The sequence below is a fragment of the Pseudoliparis swirei genome, chromosome 20, assembly GCF_029220125.1.
Source record: "Pseudoliparis swirei isolate HS2019 ecotype Mariana Trench chromosome 20, NWPU_hadal_v1, whole genome shotgun sequence".
Taxonomy (NCBI): domain Eukaryota; kingdom Metazoa; phylum Chordata; class Actinopteri; order Perciformes; family Liparidae; genus Pseudoliparis; species Pseudoliparis swirei.
The window spans coordinates 19550662-19566851 of NC_079407.1; the positions used below are offsets into that span (position 1 = coordinate 19550662).

At 42.1% G+C, this 16190-nt stretch overlaps 1 protein-coding gene across 1 annotated transcript; it reads left to right on the forward strand.

Moving 5' to 3' along the window:
- The first annotated feature begins 965 nt into the window (after window positions 1-965).
- LOC130210823 (extracellular calcium-sensing receptor-like) lies at window positions 966-10037 on the forward strand. Its single transcript, XM_056441311.1, has 15 exons — window positions 966-1386; window positions 1792-2338; window positions 2464-3806; window positions 5045-5171; window positions 5421-5577; window positions 5794-5949; window positions 6056-6208; window positions 6294-6494; window positions 6923-7402; window positions 7529-7659; window positions 8255-8351; window positions 8517-8640; window positions 8817-9289; window positions 9380-9460; window positions 9681-10037. Exons 1-15 carry the CDS (start codon window positions 966-968, stop codon window positions 10035-10037), a joined length of 4848 nt encoding a protein of 1615 aa, XP_056297286.1.
- Window positions 10038-16190: the final 6153 nt, after the last annotated feature.

Consider the following 16190-nt stretch of genomic DNA (forward strand, 5'->3'; position numbering starts at 1 on the left):
TCTCTGGGTAATTTTTGATAAATCCTTAATATTTAACATTTTCTAATGCCATATATTTTTTGATGTGCGTCTTTTCCAAGGCCTAATTTCAGACATTGGACACTCAAAATCTATCAAAAAAAACCCTGCTCAATCATTTACTTTCTGAAAAATGTGGGCAAATTAAAAATGCATATTCAAATTCACTTTTTACATTTTTACATTACATGTCATTTAGCTGACGCTTTTATCCAAAGCGACTTACAACTTACAATCCTGTTACATTCATTCACCGTAGACCCAGCTACAGGGAGCAATTCAGGGTTAAGTGTCTTGCTCAAGGAAGACTCAAGGCTCACTTGAATTGCACGCGTTGATGCATTCACACACATACCACAAGTGTCTAGTAGAAATTATTAATGAGTAATAAATTATGGTGTGGATTAACCCACACCAATGAAAAAGGAACAATATGCTGAACCATCAAAGTACACTCATAGTACACTGATGAGAAACTATTCATAAGTTTGGCCTTGGTACATGATTGCCTGAATAAATTGTGTGCCTTTTATAAGAGCCCACTCTCGCAGCCACACCTACTTTTCTCCAATTGGTATGTACACAAACACACACCCTCACAATGTCAGACTTGACCTCCACACCAAATGACCACCAAAACGGCTGCAGAAGGGTTGGCACATTTTTGTGGACCGGCCAATTTACCAAGAGAGTGAGCTTGAGTTGTTGGTCATAGCTAAACATTTTCTATTTTAAACCCCAAGGCACCCAATTGGGTGCCTTTTTTATATTGTGTTTTAAACTGTCTATAACATTATAATAAACATCTCTTCCGCTTCCGGCACCGACGTGAGTGGCAGCCTTTCCACGTAGCTCCGTTGTCTCGAGTCTTTTTAGCTTATTTAAGTTTGTTTGTCCTTGTTTACACTTTGCTTTTCATAGGCACTATGTAGATATCTTTATATCCTATGGATACACTTACGAATCGACTGCAACAGGGCAGTCAGTACTTTGTTTACACGAGGGATCAGCTGTTCGCACTGCGGACAAGAAATCATGCTGGCAAAGTTTACCCCATACCGGAGGAGCTGTTGAGACGCTACCGTGGAAGCAGAGCTGGGGCGTTGGTGAAGGCTAGGCGCCTGCAGAAGCTGTGGAGGTTTAAACCAGCTATTCCTTCGTTTGTAATGGGGAATGTAAACTCGTTGGCCAACAAGACAGATGAGCTGGCAGCCCTGGTGATGAACGTGAAGTTGTACAGAGAGTGCAGCTTACTGTGCCTCACGGAAACCTGGCTAACCAGCAACATCCCGGACCTCAACGTGGAGCTACCCGGCTTTACTACGGTGAGAGCGGACAGAGACCTTAAGCTAAGTGGCAAACGGAAAGGTGGGGGGCTTGCACTTTATGTCAACATTAGGTGGTGCAACCCAGGGCATGTGACTGTAAAAGAGACCATTTGTTGCCCAGACATCGAAGTGTTAGCCATTAGCCTCCGTCCGTATTACATGCCCAGGGAATTCTCGCACGCCATTGTTGTTTGTGTTTACATCTCTCCACGAGCTACGGTCGAAGTCGCGTGTGACACCATCTACTCCGTTATCGCTAGGCTCCAAACTCAACATCCTGAGGCCTTCATTGCAATTTCGGGGGACTTTAATCATGTAACCCTGGACTCAACTTTGCCTGCTTTTCACCAGTTTGTGTCTTGCCCAACAAGAAAGAACAGGACAATTGACCTAATGTATGCTAACGTGAGGGATGCATACAAAACCACACCACTTCCTCCCTTAGGGAAATCCAATCACAATCTGGTTTTCCTACAACCCAAATACACACCAAAAGTGCGCAGGCAACCAACCACCACGCGCTCCTTCAGGAAATGGACTCCTGAGGCAGAGGATGCCCTCAGGGACTGCTTTGAGTCAACTGACTGGGGTGTGCTGCAGGACTCTTTTGGAGAGGACATTGAAGGGGTCACACACTGCACTACTGACTACCTGAACTTTTGTATGGACATTGTCGCTCCCACTAAAATAGTGCGCTGCTTCCCTAACAACAAGCCCTGGATTACCTCTAATGTTAAACATCTCCTCAACATGAGAAAGAGGGCATTCAAAGAGGGGGACCAGGCAGAGCGGAAGCGCGTACAGGGAGAGCTGAAGACCATGCTGAGAGAGGCAAAGGACTCATACAGAAGGAAGGTGGAGCAGAAGCTGCAGGAGAACAACATGAGGGAGGTGTGGGATGGCAGGAAAACCATCACAGGCTGCAAGAAGAGCGGCAGCACTGTTGAGGGGGATGTGGTGAGGGCAAACCAGTTTAACCACTTCTACAACAGGTTTGACAACACAGCTCCAGGTATCAATGACTGTCTAACACCTATTCCTGCATCCCCCCCATCAGCTGCTAACTGCTCACTGCATGCCACAACCACCCCACCCCTCCCCCCTGCTCTGACCACAGCCAGTGTGGCCCCACTCCCTCCAGCTTCCAGCCCTCTGCCGCTCTCCACAGCTGCACCCCTCCCCCCCCCCCCACCATCACGGCGGATCAGGTCACAGGAGAGCTGAGGAGACTGCGCCCCAGGAAAGCAGCCGGCCCCGATGGAGTCTGTCCAAGACTCCTCAAGGCATGCGCGGTGGAACTGGGTGAGCCTCTGCAGCATCTCTTCAACCTGAGCCTCCAACTGGGGAAGGTGCCTGCTCTGTGGAAAACTTCCTGCCTCATCCCCATCCCGAAGAAGACGCACCCCAGTGAGCTGAATGACTTCAGGCCAGTCGCTCTTACATCACACATATCTAAGACCATGGAGCGACTGCTGCTTCGCAACCTCAGACCTCAGGTACGCCATGCACTTGACCCGCTGCAGTTTGCATACCAGGAGAAGGTGGGCGTGGAAGATGCCATCGACTACCTAATGCACAGGGCTCACTCTTATCTGGACAAGGGGAAAGGTGCTGTGAGAATCATGTTCTTTGATTTCTCCAGTGCCTTCAACACCATCCAGCCGCTCCGACTGAGTGACAAGCTCGTGCAGATGGGTGTGAACGCCCACCTGGTATCCTGGATCACTGACTACCTGACGGAGAGACCACAGTTTGTCAGGCTGAAAGACTGCGTATCTGAGACTGTGTTGTGCAGCACCGGCGCTCCACAGGGGACTGTGCTCTCACCTGTCCTGTTTACCCTGTACACATCAGACTTCACCTACAACACAGAGTCGTGCCACATCCAGAAGTTCTCTGATGACTCTGCTGTTGTGGGATGTATCAGGGATGGACGGGAGGGTGAGTACAGGAGCCTGGTAGACAACTTTGTGCAGTGGTGTAGGCATAACCACCTGCAGCTGAACGCCACCAAGACCAAGGAGATGGTGGTGGATTTTAGGAGGTCTCAGTCTCTTCTGCTACCAGTCTCCATCGGGGGTGTCAGTGTGGAGGTGGTCAACACCTACAAGTACTTAGGAGTTCATCTGGACAGTAAACTGGACTGGTCAGCCAACATAGATGCCATCTATAAGAAGGGTCAGAGCTGGCTCTACTTCCTGAGGAGGCTGAGGTCTTTCAATGTCTGCAACAAACTCCTGCGCATGTTTTACCAGTCTGTTGTTGCCAGCGTCCTTTTTTATGCTGTGGTGTGCTGGGGAGGCATCATGAAGAAGAGGGATGCAGGGCGACTAGACAGGCTGGTGAGAAGGGCAGGAGCTGTTGTTGGCATGGAACTGGACTGCCTAACATCAGTGGTGGAGAAAAGGACATTGAGTAGGCTGCTGACCATCTTGGACAATGACCACCACCCACAACACAGTACTCTTAACGGACAGAGGAGCATTTTCAGTGGCAGACTCCTGTCACTGTCATGCTCATCGGACAGGCTGAGGAAGTCCTTTGTCCCCAGAGCAATACAACTTTACAACGCCACGCAGAAGGGGAGGGGGAGGGAGATGGACTTCTCTGCATGAGTCTACCTCAGTCTCCCCTCCTCTTCTCAGCTCTTTATTTTTCCATCCCACTGTCCATCTTTTTACTCTTTTTAATGCCTATACTAGCCCATTGCACAGACTGTACTATTTATATCACTTTGCACACTGTAATATCTGTATAATATCTGTATACACCCTACTCCCTGTGAACATGTTCTCCCTATGTGTATTGTTTTTCTACTGTGATTCTACTGTGATTTGTGTATGTATGTTTGTGAGTTAAGTTAAGTGTATAAGCTACTGGATGACCTAAATTTCCCTCGGGATTAATAAAGTATCCATCTATCATCTATCTATCTATTATAATAAACATGAGCAGATATATTGATGTTGTACATCAAATTAAAGAAGACAACTTGGGCTACAATTATCAGTGAGCCATTTCAACAAAACTCAAACACCAACTGAAATAAAAATGTAAATAACATAATCATAATTTTGTCAGGAGTCGGCCCACTTCATAGAAGTTTCATCTTTATTTACTCTTAACCGGTAACATATATACGAATATTTACACATCTGAACACAAGCTTACATGTGCTGCCTTTATTATAACACCATCATTATTCAAATAGCTTTTGAGTTTGCAGAGCTACACCCTTTTTAGTTTGGGTATGTCATTTCGAGCAGAAACCTCAAAAATCGGGTGGGGCTCAGGAGGTTAATTGAAAAAATGTATGACCTCATCTTTCACATTCATTCTTCCATGTATTGTCCTCTTCCCTGTGCCATTGAATTTGATTGTGATTGGTTGATCTGGCGATGACTCATATGACCACGAAATGAAGCAAGTTTTTATAGCCCACTTCATCAGCCTTTCAGAGAATATGTTGGGAAACTGTCGTCTCCGGTACACACAGTCTTCATTGGGTCTTTATCGACATTATACAATTGTTATGGCTTCTCCCTGGCTGATTCTTTGGGCCTTATTTAGTCTTCTTTTTCCAATGTTGTCTGATGGGAGGGAAAGGGAAGAACCAAGTTTAAAGAGAAGTGTGGTGGGGAATGAAGAGGGAGTGATTGATGTTGGTTCTAGCTTGCCTCACTGTGTGAAACTTGCAGCCGATGAACCTCTGACCCAGCAGTCGGGAGGGGATGTTGTGATCGGAGGGCTTTTCCCTCTGCATTATGTGGCTCCGAAGCAACATCAAAGTTACCAGAGCAAACCTCAGCTCACACCTTGCAGAGGGTAAGTGTGAGGATACTGTTGATATCTGATATAATCCGGCATTGAACTTAGTTTTTCTTAACTTTTCTTAACTGTTTAAATTTATAAGTGTCCCAAAAAAGTGACTGAAATAATTTCCTCTGACTGCGATTATTAGATCTATTGCTCCTGCACTCTTCATATGCTGATTTATGTTTTGTTGTGATACTGTGTTTCCTGTATCAGGATGAATTACATAGACTGCATTACATTTTGTTTAATTCTCTGCAGCTTTGACTACAGAGCCTTCCGCTGGATAATGACCATGGTGTTTGCTGTGGAGGAAATAAACCGTAATTTGAGCCTGTTACCTGGAGTAAAACTAGGATATAGGATTATGGACAGCTGTGACCATGTCCACACTGGCCTGAAAGCTTTTTTGTCTTTAGTCAGTCCATCTAAAGCTGTGATGAATGTGGTTGAACAAATGGAAGAAATTGAAAAAAGATTAGATATGTCAAAGGACCGGAGTACAAGACCGGAGGGGGTAAATGGAGAAGAAAATAAAAGAAAGAAAAGGATGCTGAGCACAGTAAGGAAGAGAGATTCTGCAATTCTTGAAGCAATGCCTCACAGTCTTGAAAGTAATGGAAATGACCAAAAGGAAAATGAAACAGGGGAGACAATAGATAGGAGTACACAGTCTCAAATTGTGCCCTCATGTCTAGCTGACTCTCCTGTGCCGGCTGTGATCGGCCTTGCTTCCTCTTCCCCTACAAGAGCTGTAGCTCACACCCTTGGTCCTTTTAACCTCCCACTGGTAAGAATGGAATGAAAAAGCAGAAACATGTGCAGCACTACATTTTCACATATACTGTCCTTATTTCCATCATGTTTTTTTGGTTATCAAGACTTGTTTTTTATAGGTGAGTTATTTTGCCACTTGTACCTGTCTCACTGACAAGTCTAAGTACCCATCATTCTTGCGGACTGTGCCAAGTGATCTCTTTCAAGTTAGAGGTCTTGTTCAGATGGTCACCTTCTTAGGCTGGTTCTGGGTGGGCACAATAGGGACAACGGTGAGATAAGCATTTTTATTTTATTTTACCCCAACATTAGATACACATACCAACATGATTTACAGAGGCTCTCTTTATATTTCAGGATGACTACAGTCACTATGCTATCCAAGAATTTTCCGGCCAGTTAAGACAACAAGGAGGGTGTCTGGCATTTCATATGACCATCCCGAAATTACCCACAGCGGCAGTGATACAAAAAATGGCAGACAGGCTACAGAGTTCAACCGCAGTGGTAGTGGTGGTGTTTGCCAGAGAGGGACAAATGCTAGAATTGATCTTAGAGGTAAGCACTCTGTATGTGATCGTCTCAAACTTTTGTTACTCAAAGCTGACTTGTTTTGTGTCGCCAATTTCTGTTTTATATAATTTGTGGCCAACACTAACCATCGTCTGATATGAGTGTTTAATAATATACCTGAATACTTCATTTTGGAATGGACAGGCATCATTTGTTTCTGGAAAGCAACGTCCGACTTGACTTAAACATTATATTCCTAACTTTGTCGGAAAATAAAAAATCCATTTTGTGTAACTATATACAAAGAAAGTGCCTCATTATCTCAGTGAATGTAAAGCCAAGAGCATAGAGTTTTATAGAATGCAGCAGTTTAAGTCACAATGTGATAATTGGGATCATCAAAAGATTGTTTGGGCTCAAGTTCTACTGTTTGGTTTCTTAATATATTGTTTGATGTATGCCTTATTTTTCAGCTGGCTCAGAGAAATGTGACAGGAATCCAGTGGGTAGCTAGTGAAGCGTGGGTAACTGCTAGCATGCTGGCCTCACCCCGCTTCCACTCTCTCTTAGAGGGCACGCTGGGCTTCTCTTTCCCTGGAGTCAGGATCCCAGGCCTGAAAGAGTTCTTGTTGAACATCCGCCCTTCTCCACAACCTGGGATGGATTTTGTTAACATGTTCTGGGAAGAGCTGTTTAGCTGCAGGCTGGAGTTTAGAGGAAACCAATCAGCTGATGCAAACTATAAAGGTGCTGCTGAAAAGCCTGTATGCACTGGTTCAGAGGATGTGAGGGACATTGACAGCAGCTTTACTGATGTATCTCAGGTCAGAGTATCCTATAATGTTTATAAAGCTGTATACGCTATCGCCCATGCTCTTCACACTTTATTAAACTGTGATTCTGGAGAACATTATGGAAAGTGTGATAATAATAAATCATTCACTTCTGGGCAGGCAAGTTAAACCACTTCAAAATAACAACATTTATTATATATTTAAACTATGTAATTATATTATTTTATTTGGGTTGCTTCCTTCTCTGTTCTTTATTATTTATTTGTTCTCACTCTTTTCATACAGTTGCTGCAACATCTGAAGAAAGTGAATTTCACTAACCAGTTTGAGGAGAACATTTCTTTTGACTCCAATGGAGAGCCGGTCCCTCTCTATGAAATCATTAACTGGCAGAAGGATAGCGAGGGTGAAATTAGGTATAATATTACCCATCAATACACAGGATTACAAATGTGTTTCAATAATTATGATTGAGAAGATTTTTATTTGAGTTATTATCAAACTGATGTCATCCAGCATTAATAGCAAAACTACGAAAAATAATATCAAAGATATCCCACATACGTTTTTTCACATGTTATTCACGTATTTTTGAATGAGAATGTATAAAGACTGCTAATTTACACTCCAAGAGGGCATGATGGGGGATGGATGGCAGAATGTTTCTGAAACGAGTAGTCAATGTTGAGGTCTATGTCACATAATTTGGGACTTCATTAATGACACTTTCATAGTTGTTTTAACCCCAACAACGATCTATTCCTAAAACTAATCAGGTTTTTTTCTTACCTCAACCCTGTTTCCAGTGAATGCTTAGGTTTATTTTTAAAAGACTGTATGCATGTAAGAAGCAGTAATTGACACAGGCTTTGTCGGACGAAGAATTATTAAAATGTTGTAGGATGTCATGCATGAGGTTGAAAGATGATACATTGTACCTTTTTAAGCATTCAGATATTGGTCAAATATTTAGGTCTGCCTGATTTTAATATACTTTCATGCTGTGTTTAGATTTATAAAAGTGGGAAGCTATGATGGTTTGGCTCCACTGAAAGAACAGTTGCAGATAAAGCAAAGCACAATTGTGTGGACAAGTGGACAGTCACAGGTGGGTCACATGTCTTTTAAAAACATGTTGGTTTCTTTTCAGGACAAGACATATAATATATTATCTGGTGATTAAAATTGCTTTTTTCTTTTTGTTGTTCCAACCAGCATCTAGTTTCCTGCAAAGCAAATCTTGGTTTGTAATTTAACACCTATATTTCTTCAGGTGCCTGCATCTCTTTGTAGTTCACCATGCTCCCCTGGCAGCAGACAGGCCAGACGTCCAGGAGAGCCCCACTGCTGCTTTGATTGTTTGCCCTGTGCAGACGGAGAGATCAGCAACCAGACGGGTGGCCCTTTAATCTTTTTTTGTATTCATAACATTTCTAACTTCTGTCTGAAGCAAATGGCCATTAAATCTCCGAAAAAAAATGTTGCGGAACTAGATTTATCAAGGCATCCTATCTGAATGCAAACTGTTATGTAGAGTTTGCGTGTGTTTACACAGTGTTTGTGTCTTTGAAAGGTTCCACTGAGTGCACAAAATGTGCTGAATACTACTGGTCAGACAGAGACCAGGTGAAATGCGTCGCTGGGGTCGAAGAATTTCTGTCTTTCCACGAAATCATGGGCGTCATCCTGGTGACACTCACACTGCTTGGCGTTGTCCTGACAACCATCGTCACTGCTGTCTTTCAACGTTTTCGTTCCACACCGATCGTCAAGGCCAACAACTCAGAAATAAGTTTCCTGCTTCTCCTATCGCTCAAGCTGTGCTTCTTGTGTTCCCTGGTGTTCATTGGCCAGCCATCTGTGTGGACATGTAGGCTGCGCCAGGCAGCATTCGGGGTTAGCTTTGTCCTCTGTCTTTCCTGCCTCCTCGTGAAGAGTATAGTTGTTCTCTTGGCCTTTCATGCTAATGCTCCTGGTTCGAGGGCCCTGAAGCAGTTTGGTCTCTCTCAACAGCGGACTATGATCCTCTGTACTACAGCTCCTCAGGTGGGTGGGCTTTAGAACCACCAATAATTTGACCATTTACATTTTGCGTGTATTCTTAAAAAACAGCTTATCTTTTCATTTTGCCCCCAGATTATTCTCTGTGCCGGTTGTATTTTGGGTGCACCTCCTTACCCATTCAAGAACCCAAACTACCAAGCCTCAACTGGAAAAGTAAGAATGAAATTATCTCACAGTATCTATTTTGATACTGCCATCAGGAGTCGCCAGAGTGAGACATGTTAACATTCTACCTACACATAGGGGCTATCATTTTTGCCAAGGAGATTAGAGGGAAACCAAACATGAATGTAAATGTGTTATATACACCCTAATGACAATTGTACAATTTATGTTGATTGATCTGTATTTATGTATTGTTGGATGTACCTAGATTGTTGTGGAGTGTAAGGAGCCATGGCCTCCTGGATTTTATCTGGTCCTGGGCTACATTGGTCTACTGGCCTTCGTCTGCCTCATCCTGGCGTTCCTTGGACGCAAGCTACCCGATACCTTCAATGAGGCAAAGCTCATCACCTTCAGCATGCTGATCTTCTGGGCTGTGTGGATCTCTTTCATCCCAGCTTATGTCAGCTCCCCTGGAAAGTTCACTGTGGCTGTCGAAGTATTTGCTATATTAGCCTCTAGTTTTGGACTGTTACTATGTATATTTGTGCCAAAATGTTATATAATATTACTGCGGCCTCAAAGAAACATTAGGAAAGGAATGACGGGAACATATCTCACATGAATTGACCCTTTCTTGGGTGATTATTTTAAGTGGTCACCAAGCAAACCAAAAGCACACGCTTTTTTATTTTGAAAATATATCCATCCATCCATTATCAATACCGCTTCATCCTCATTAGGGTCGCTGGAGCCGATCCCAGCTGACATAGGGCGAAGGCAGGGGACACCCTGGACAGGCCGCCAGTCCATCGCAGGGCACACACAGAGACATACAACCATTCACACCTATGGGCAATTTAGACATCAATTAACCTGACTGCATGTCTTTGGACTGTGGGAGGAAGCCGGAGAATCCGGACCCACGGGGGAGAACATGCAAACTCCACACAGAAGGACCACCCCGAACGGGAATTGAACCCACGGCCCTCTTGCTGTGAGGCGACAGTGCTAGCCACTACACCACCGTGCATCCCATTTGCATATGAAACTAATTAAAATTGCACACTAAAAATATTCAATCCCAGAAAAGCTGGTGTTATTCTATTTGAAATAGAAAGGAAAACCTATTCTATCTAATTTACCGAACCACTGCATTGGAGGATTAAAGCGTATTTTGGGTCAGTTGAAAGAGAGTTTAATTTCGGTGGTATATACATTGTTATGGTCGTGAAACATCTTATTAGGGAGATTGGTCATTTCCACCTGGCCAAGTTATGGTTAAGGTCACTTTAGTGTCTCCCATATGAAAACAAATATCTTGGGAATATAAAATGGTAAAACCGTCAACACTCGAGTGTGGGGGCTATTTTTTTAAATAGTGTTTGATAGCCTTTAGCATTGATGCAACCTGATGTAAGGATACAAAAAGCTAACACTGAGGGAAATAATTAATTGTTTTGCAAATTAATTTTGCAGTACCACTGCAGATAAAGTCAGCTGCACATAGAGAGTTGGATAGTTATTTCTTAATTTATATTATTATTTTCACATTCATCTCTTTCATTTTAAATCCAATGACACATCTTGGAGCTTTCATGGCACGGAATAGAAAGCAAGATCAGTACCCAGAGGCATATGTCTCATTAGAGACTCACTCTGAATTTGTGATTTAATATTGTATCAATAAAAACAATAATATATCGGCTATCAGTGTTTTTGACCGTATGATAGGATGTCTGTGTATCACGTTTTCATTATTTAATCTTTTCAAAACCGTCCTATTTTTGAGGTTTCTGCTCGAAATTACATACCCAAAATAAAAAGGGTGTATCTCTGCAACCACAAAGGCTATTTGAATAATGTTGGTGTTATAATAACGGCAATACATGTGAGCTTTTGTTCAGATATGTAAATAATAGTATATATACGTTACTGGTTAAGAGTAAAAAAAGATGAAACACAGCAAAAGTAGAAGTTTCAGGTTTGTCTAGAAAAAAAGCACTTTCATGATGATTGTCTCTTGGAAGGATGCACAGCAAAGGTTTAAACTAACCCAGATCATAGCACAATATGTGACCGGTCTCTAAAAAGTTGACTGAAAAAGTGAAGCAGAAAAATAGTGAGAGTTTTTAGGAAAGAGAATTTAGGCGAGGTGTGTGTATTTTGGCACATTTGAGCACGATCTGTACCATTTTAATTTCCCTATATACACCAAACCATATACAGTGGTATGGAAAGTATTCTGACCCCTTTAAGTTAAAACCTCTTGATCCCCACCCAATTTGTTAGGTTTCTGCTCGAAATGACATATCCAAACTAAAAAGGGTGTAGCTCTGCAACCACAAAAGCTATTTGAATAATGTTGGTGTTATAATAAAGGCAATACATGTGAGCTTTTGTTCAGATGTGTAAATATTAGTATATATATATGTTACTGGATTAAGAGTAAATAAAGATGAAACTTATATTAAAATAGAAGTTTCAGGTTCGATGAGAACAAAATGCACTGTCAGTATGCTTATCTCCTGGATGGATGCAAAGCAAAGGCCTAAAATCACCCATATACTAACACAACTTGTCAACAGTATCTTTGCAAAGTATGACTTTGAAAAAATGAAACAGAACAAAAGTTGGAGAGTTTTTAGTAAAGAGAATTTAGGCGAGGTCTCTAAAATGTGCATTTGGGCCCATTGGAGCGCCATCTGTGCCATTTGACTTTTCTCATGTACCAGACCATATATTTCACTTTCACTTTTGGTGTTCAATACATCCAAATACATCATTATGTGGCTTTAAAACAGTAAACCAAAGATAAAAGAATGATGAAACAAGAACGGGCACTCGGTAGAGCGCATACCTTCGCATATCACAAGATTGGGCGTGCGTAAAGCCAGTTTTTGGATCTGTCGCTGTGCAGCTGTTGCGCGCGCAGATATTTTCATTGCAGAGGTCATTGGAATCCTTAGAGCCAATAGAATCGATTGGTACCAAGAAAGACACGATTGACAGCACTGTGAGCCAATGGGAGACAGAATGGCGTCGCCATATTTGAAATGTGTAATCCGAGTCGCTGAAATAGAACTTCCCGACACCTGACTTTGACGTACTCCCCAAAGGTCCGCCTGGTTTTTAAAGGGACAGATGGAACACATGCCAGCTTGAATTCATGGGAGAAAATCGTTTTTTTCTTCTCCTATAGAACAAAAGTAAGTTGAATTTGCTGGCTGTAAAGCTATGAAGCGATTAATATGTATGTGTTCTTTGGCTCATATCTCCGTGATACTTTGGTGCAGAAGGATTCTGTAAAGATATTTAGAATCTGTGTGAAGTCCTCCTGCCTTCTAAGATCTCCTATTAACGATAGCACGAAGCTACATGTCGCTAGCTCCGGAAACGTTCCAAGTGGGCCGACTCCTGACAAAATTATGATTATGTTATTTTAATTATTATTTCCATTGGTGTTTGAGTTGTGTTGAAAATGGCTTACTGATCCTTGTAGCCCAAGTTGTCTTCTTTAATTTGATGTACAAACTCAATGTATGTGCTCATGTTTATTATAATGTTTTAGACAGTTTAACTACAATGTCCAAATTGGGGCTCAGGAAATGTTCACTCTGTTTCATTGCAGCCATTTTCTAAAATCAAAAAAGTTCATTTTAGTTCTCATTGATGTACACTCAGCACCCCATCTTTGCAGAGAAAAACTGAAATGTAGAAATGTTTGCAAATGTATTAAAAAAGAAAAACTGAAATATCACATGGTCATAAGTATTCAGACCCTTTGCTCAGTATAGAGTAGAAGCACCCTTTTGAGCACACCTGGATTTGGGAATCCTCTGCCATTCTTCCTTGCAGATCCTTTCCAGTTCCATCAGGTTGGATGGTGAATGTTGGTGGACAGCCATTTTCAGGTCTCTGCAGAGATGCTCAATTGGGTTTAGGTAAGGCTCTGGCGAGCCAGTCAAGAATGGTCAAAGAGTTGTTTCGAAGCCCCTTCTTTGTTATTTTAGCTGTGTGCTTAGGGTAATTATCTTGTTGGAAGGACTCTGGAAGAGGTTTTCTTCCAGGATATCTCTGTACTTGGCCACATTCATCTTTCCTTTAATTGCAACCAGTCGTCCTGTCCCTGCAGCTGAAAAACACCCCCCATAGCATGATGCTGCCACCACCATGTTTCACTGTTGGGATTGTATTGGGCAGGTGATGAGCAGTGCCTGGTTTTCTCCACACATATCGCTTAGAATTAACGCTAATCTTATTTATCCTAGTCTGGAAGTCCTTCATGTGTTTTTTGGCAAACTCTATGCAGGCTTTCATATGTCTTGCACTGAGGAGTGGCTTCCGTCGGGCCACTCCGCCATAAAGCCCTGACTGGTGGAGGCCTGCAGTGATAGTTGACTTTGTTGAACTTTCTCCCATCTCCCTACTGCATCTCTGGAGCTCAGCCACTGTGATCTTTGGGTTCTTCTTTACCCGTGCTCAGTTTGGCTGGACGGCCAGGTCTAGGAAGTGTTCTGGTCCTCCCAAACTTCTTCCATTTAAGGATTATGGGGGCCACTGTGCTCTTAGGAACCTTGAGTGCTGCAGAAATTCTTTTGTAACCTTGGACAGATCTGTGCCTTGCCACAATTCTGTCTCTGAGCTCCTTGGGCAGTTTGTTCGACCTCATGATTCTCATTTGCTCTGACATGCACTGTGTGCTGTCAGGCCTTATATAGACAGGTGTGTGCCTTTCCTAATCAAGTCCAATCAGTGTATTTAAACACAGCTGGACTCCAATGAAGGAGTATACCCATCTCAAGGAGGATCAGAAGAAATGGACAGCATGTGAGTTAAATATAAGTGTCGCAGTGATATTTCAGTTTTTCTTTTTTAATAAATTTGCAAACATTTCTACATTTCGTTTTTTTCTGTTAAGATGCGGTGCTGAGTGTAAATTAATAAGAAATATAATTAACTTTTTTGATTTTAGCAAATGGCTGCAATGAAACAAAGAGTGAAAAATTAAAAGGGGTCTGAATACTTTCTGTACCCACTGTACTTCACTTGTATATTACTTATGGTGTTCAATACATCCAAATACAGCAGTCTTTGGCTTTACACCAGTAAACCAAAAACAAAAGAACGATAAAACAATGTGGTACTGTCCGCATGTGTCCTCGTGCGTAATGATAATTTTCCACTCACTCGCAGCACAGCTTTACGCAGGGAGATATCTCAGCCAGGGAAGGGACAGTTTTAAAAAATGACACGTCTTTGGAATCTCTCTCTCTTTCTCTCTCTCTCTCTCTCTCTCTCTCTCTTCGTTGAGTTTTAAACCGGGGGTAGCCGGTTTCACCTCACTCTCGCAGCAATCTCTCCAATCGTTAGAGCCAATAGAATCGATTGGTACCAAGAAAGACAAGATTGACAGCACTGTGAGCCAATACAATACAGAAGGGCATCGCGATTTGTGAAACGTGTAATCCGATATGCTAAAGTAGAACTTCCTTACACTGGACTTTCACATCAAAAACTTTTGTCCGGGATGATAATAAAGGCACAGACACATACACAGAATATATATCAGTTTTAATCTTCCGGCGAAATCTGTTTTTTCTTCTTCTAATCAACAATGTGAGCAGCATTTTCTGACTGTAAAGTGATGAAGCCATTCATGTGGCTGTGTTCTTTGGCTCATATCTCCGTGATGCTTTGGCACAGAAAGATTCTGTAAAGATATTTAGAAGCTGTGTGGAGTCTTCTTGCTGTCTGCCATCTGGCTTTTTCCGATAGCCCCGGGCTACGTGTTGCTAGCTCCAGACAAGTGCCAAGTGGGCCGACTATGATTATGATATGTTAATGATTTTTTTAGCTCAATTTATGTTCTTTAATTTGATGTACAACATCAATATATTGGCTCATGTTTATTCTTATCTTTTAGCCATTTAACCGCAATGTCAAAAAAGTCCCTAAATTGGGGGACTTGGGGCTTAATAGTGTTATTTGTACATGTGCTAGTAAGCCATAATGATTATATAAGCACTTTTCAATTTGAAAAGTTAAAAGCAATGTCAAGCTTAAAATCAAATTCTGCTCAATATTGAATCAAACCCGGAGTGCAGAAGAGAGGGTTGGACTGTTTGCTCCTGACACTCGTGGTCAGCTGTGGAGCACATTGCCGCTAATACAATTATAATCGTTGGTTGTAGAAATATAAGATAATATAAAATAGCATTAAATAATTGATGAACAGAGCATCAATAGTTTTCAATGATAAATTCCCTGCAGTGCTCCGATCTGAAGCTGTTGTTATTCAACTGCTTTGCTGCTTGCACTGACCTCAGGTGCTTGCTGCTCTGTGGTGACCATAGTGGCTCTACCATCAGACCAAATTGCATCTCAGTTCTCAAAAATGTGTGGTTATAATTAGACTTATGGTTTGATACAATATTGTAACTTTCATTTCTAGAAAGGGGCCTACAAGAGCTTCGAAAGAACACAGTCGCTCCCTTTAATGAAGAGTGGAAGCCTGGCACACCTGGGATTGACAGTCCACATCAACAGTATAGTATAGGAAGCTGGCCATTTCAATTCAGACGAGTTTAATCATGGTCATCTTTGTACACAATTATGTGCAAATTTTTCCGTGGTCTGTGCCCTGGTGCTTTTTGGTGTCATTCTGCATGGTTCTCTATCTTTAATGCATTTCACCCCCATATCATGGTATAAATGGCCTTGTTTATTTATTCATGGAAATCCATGTTTCTCTCCAAACATTTAATCAACAACTAAA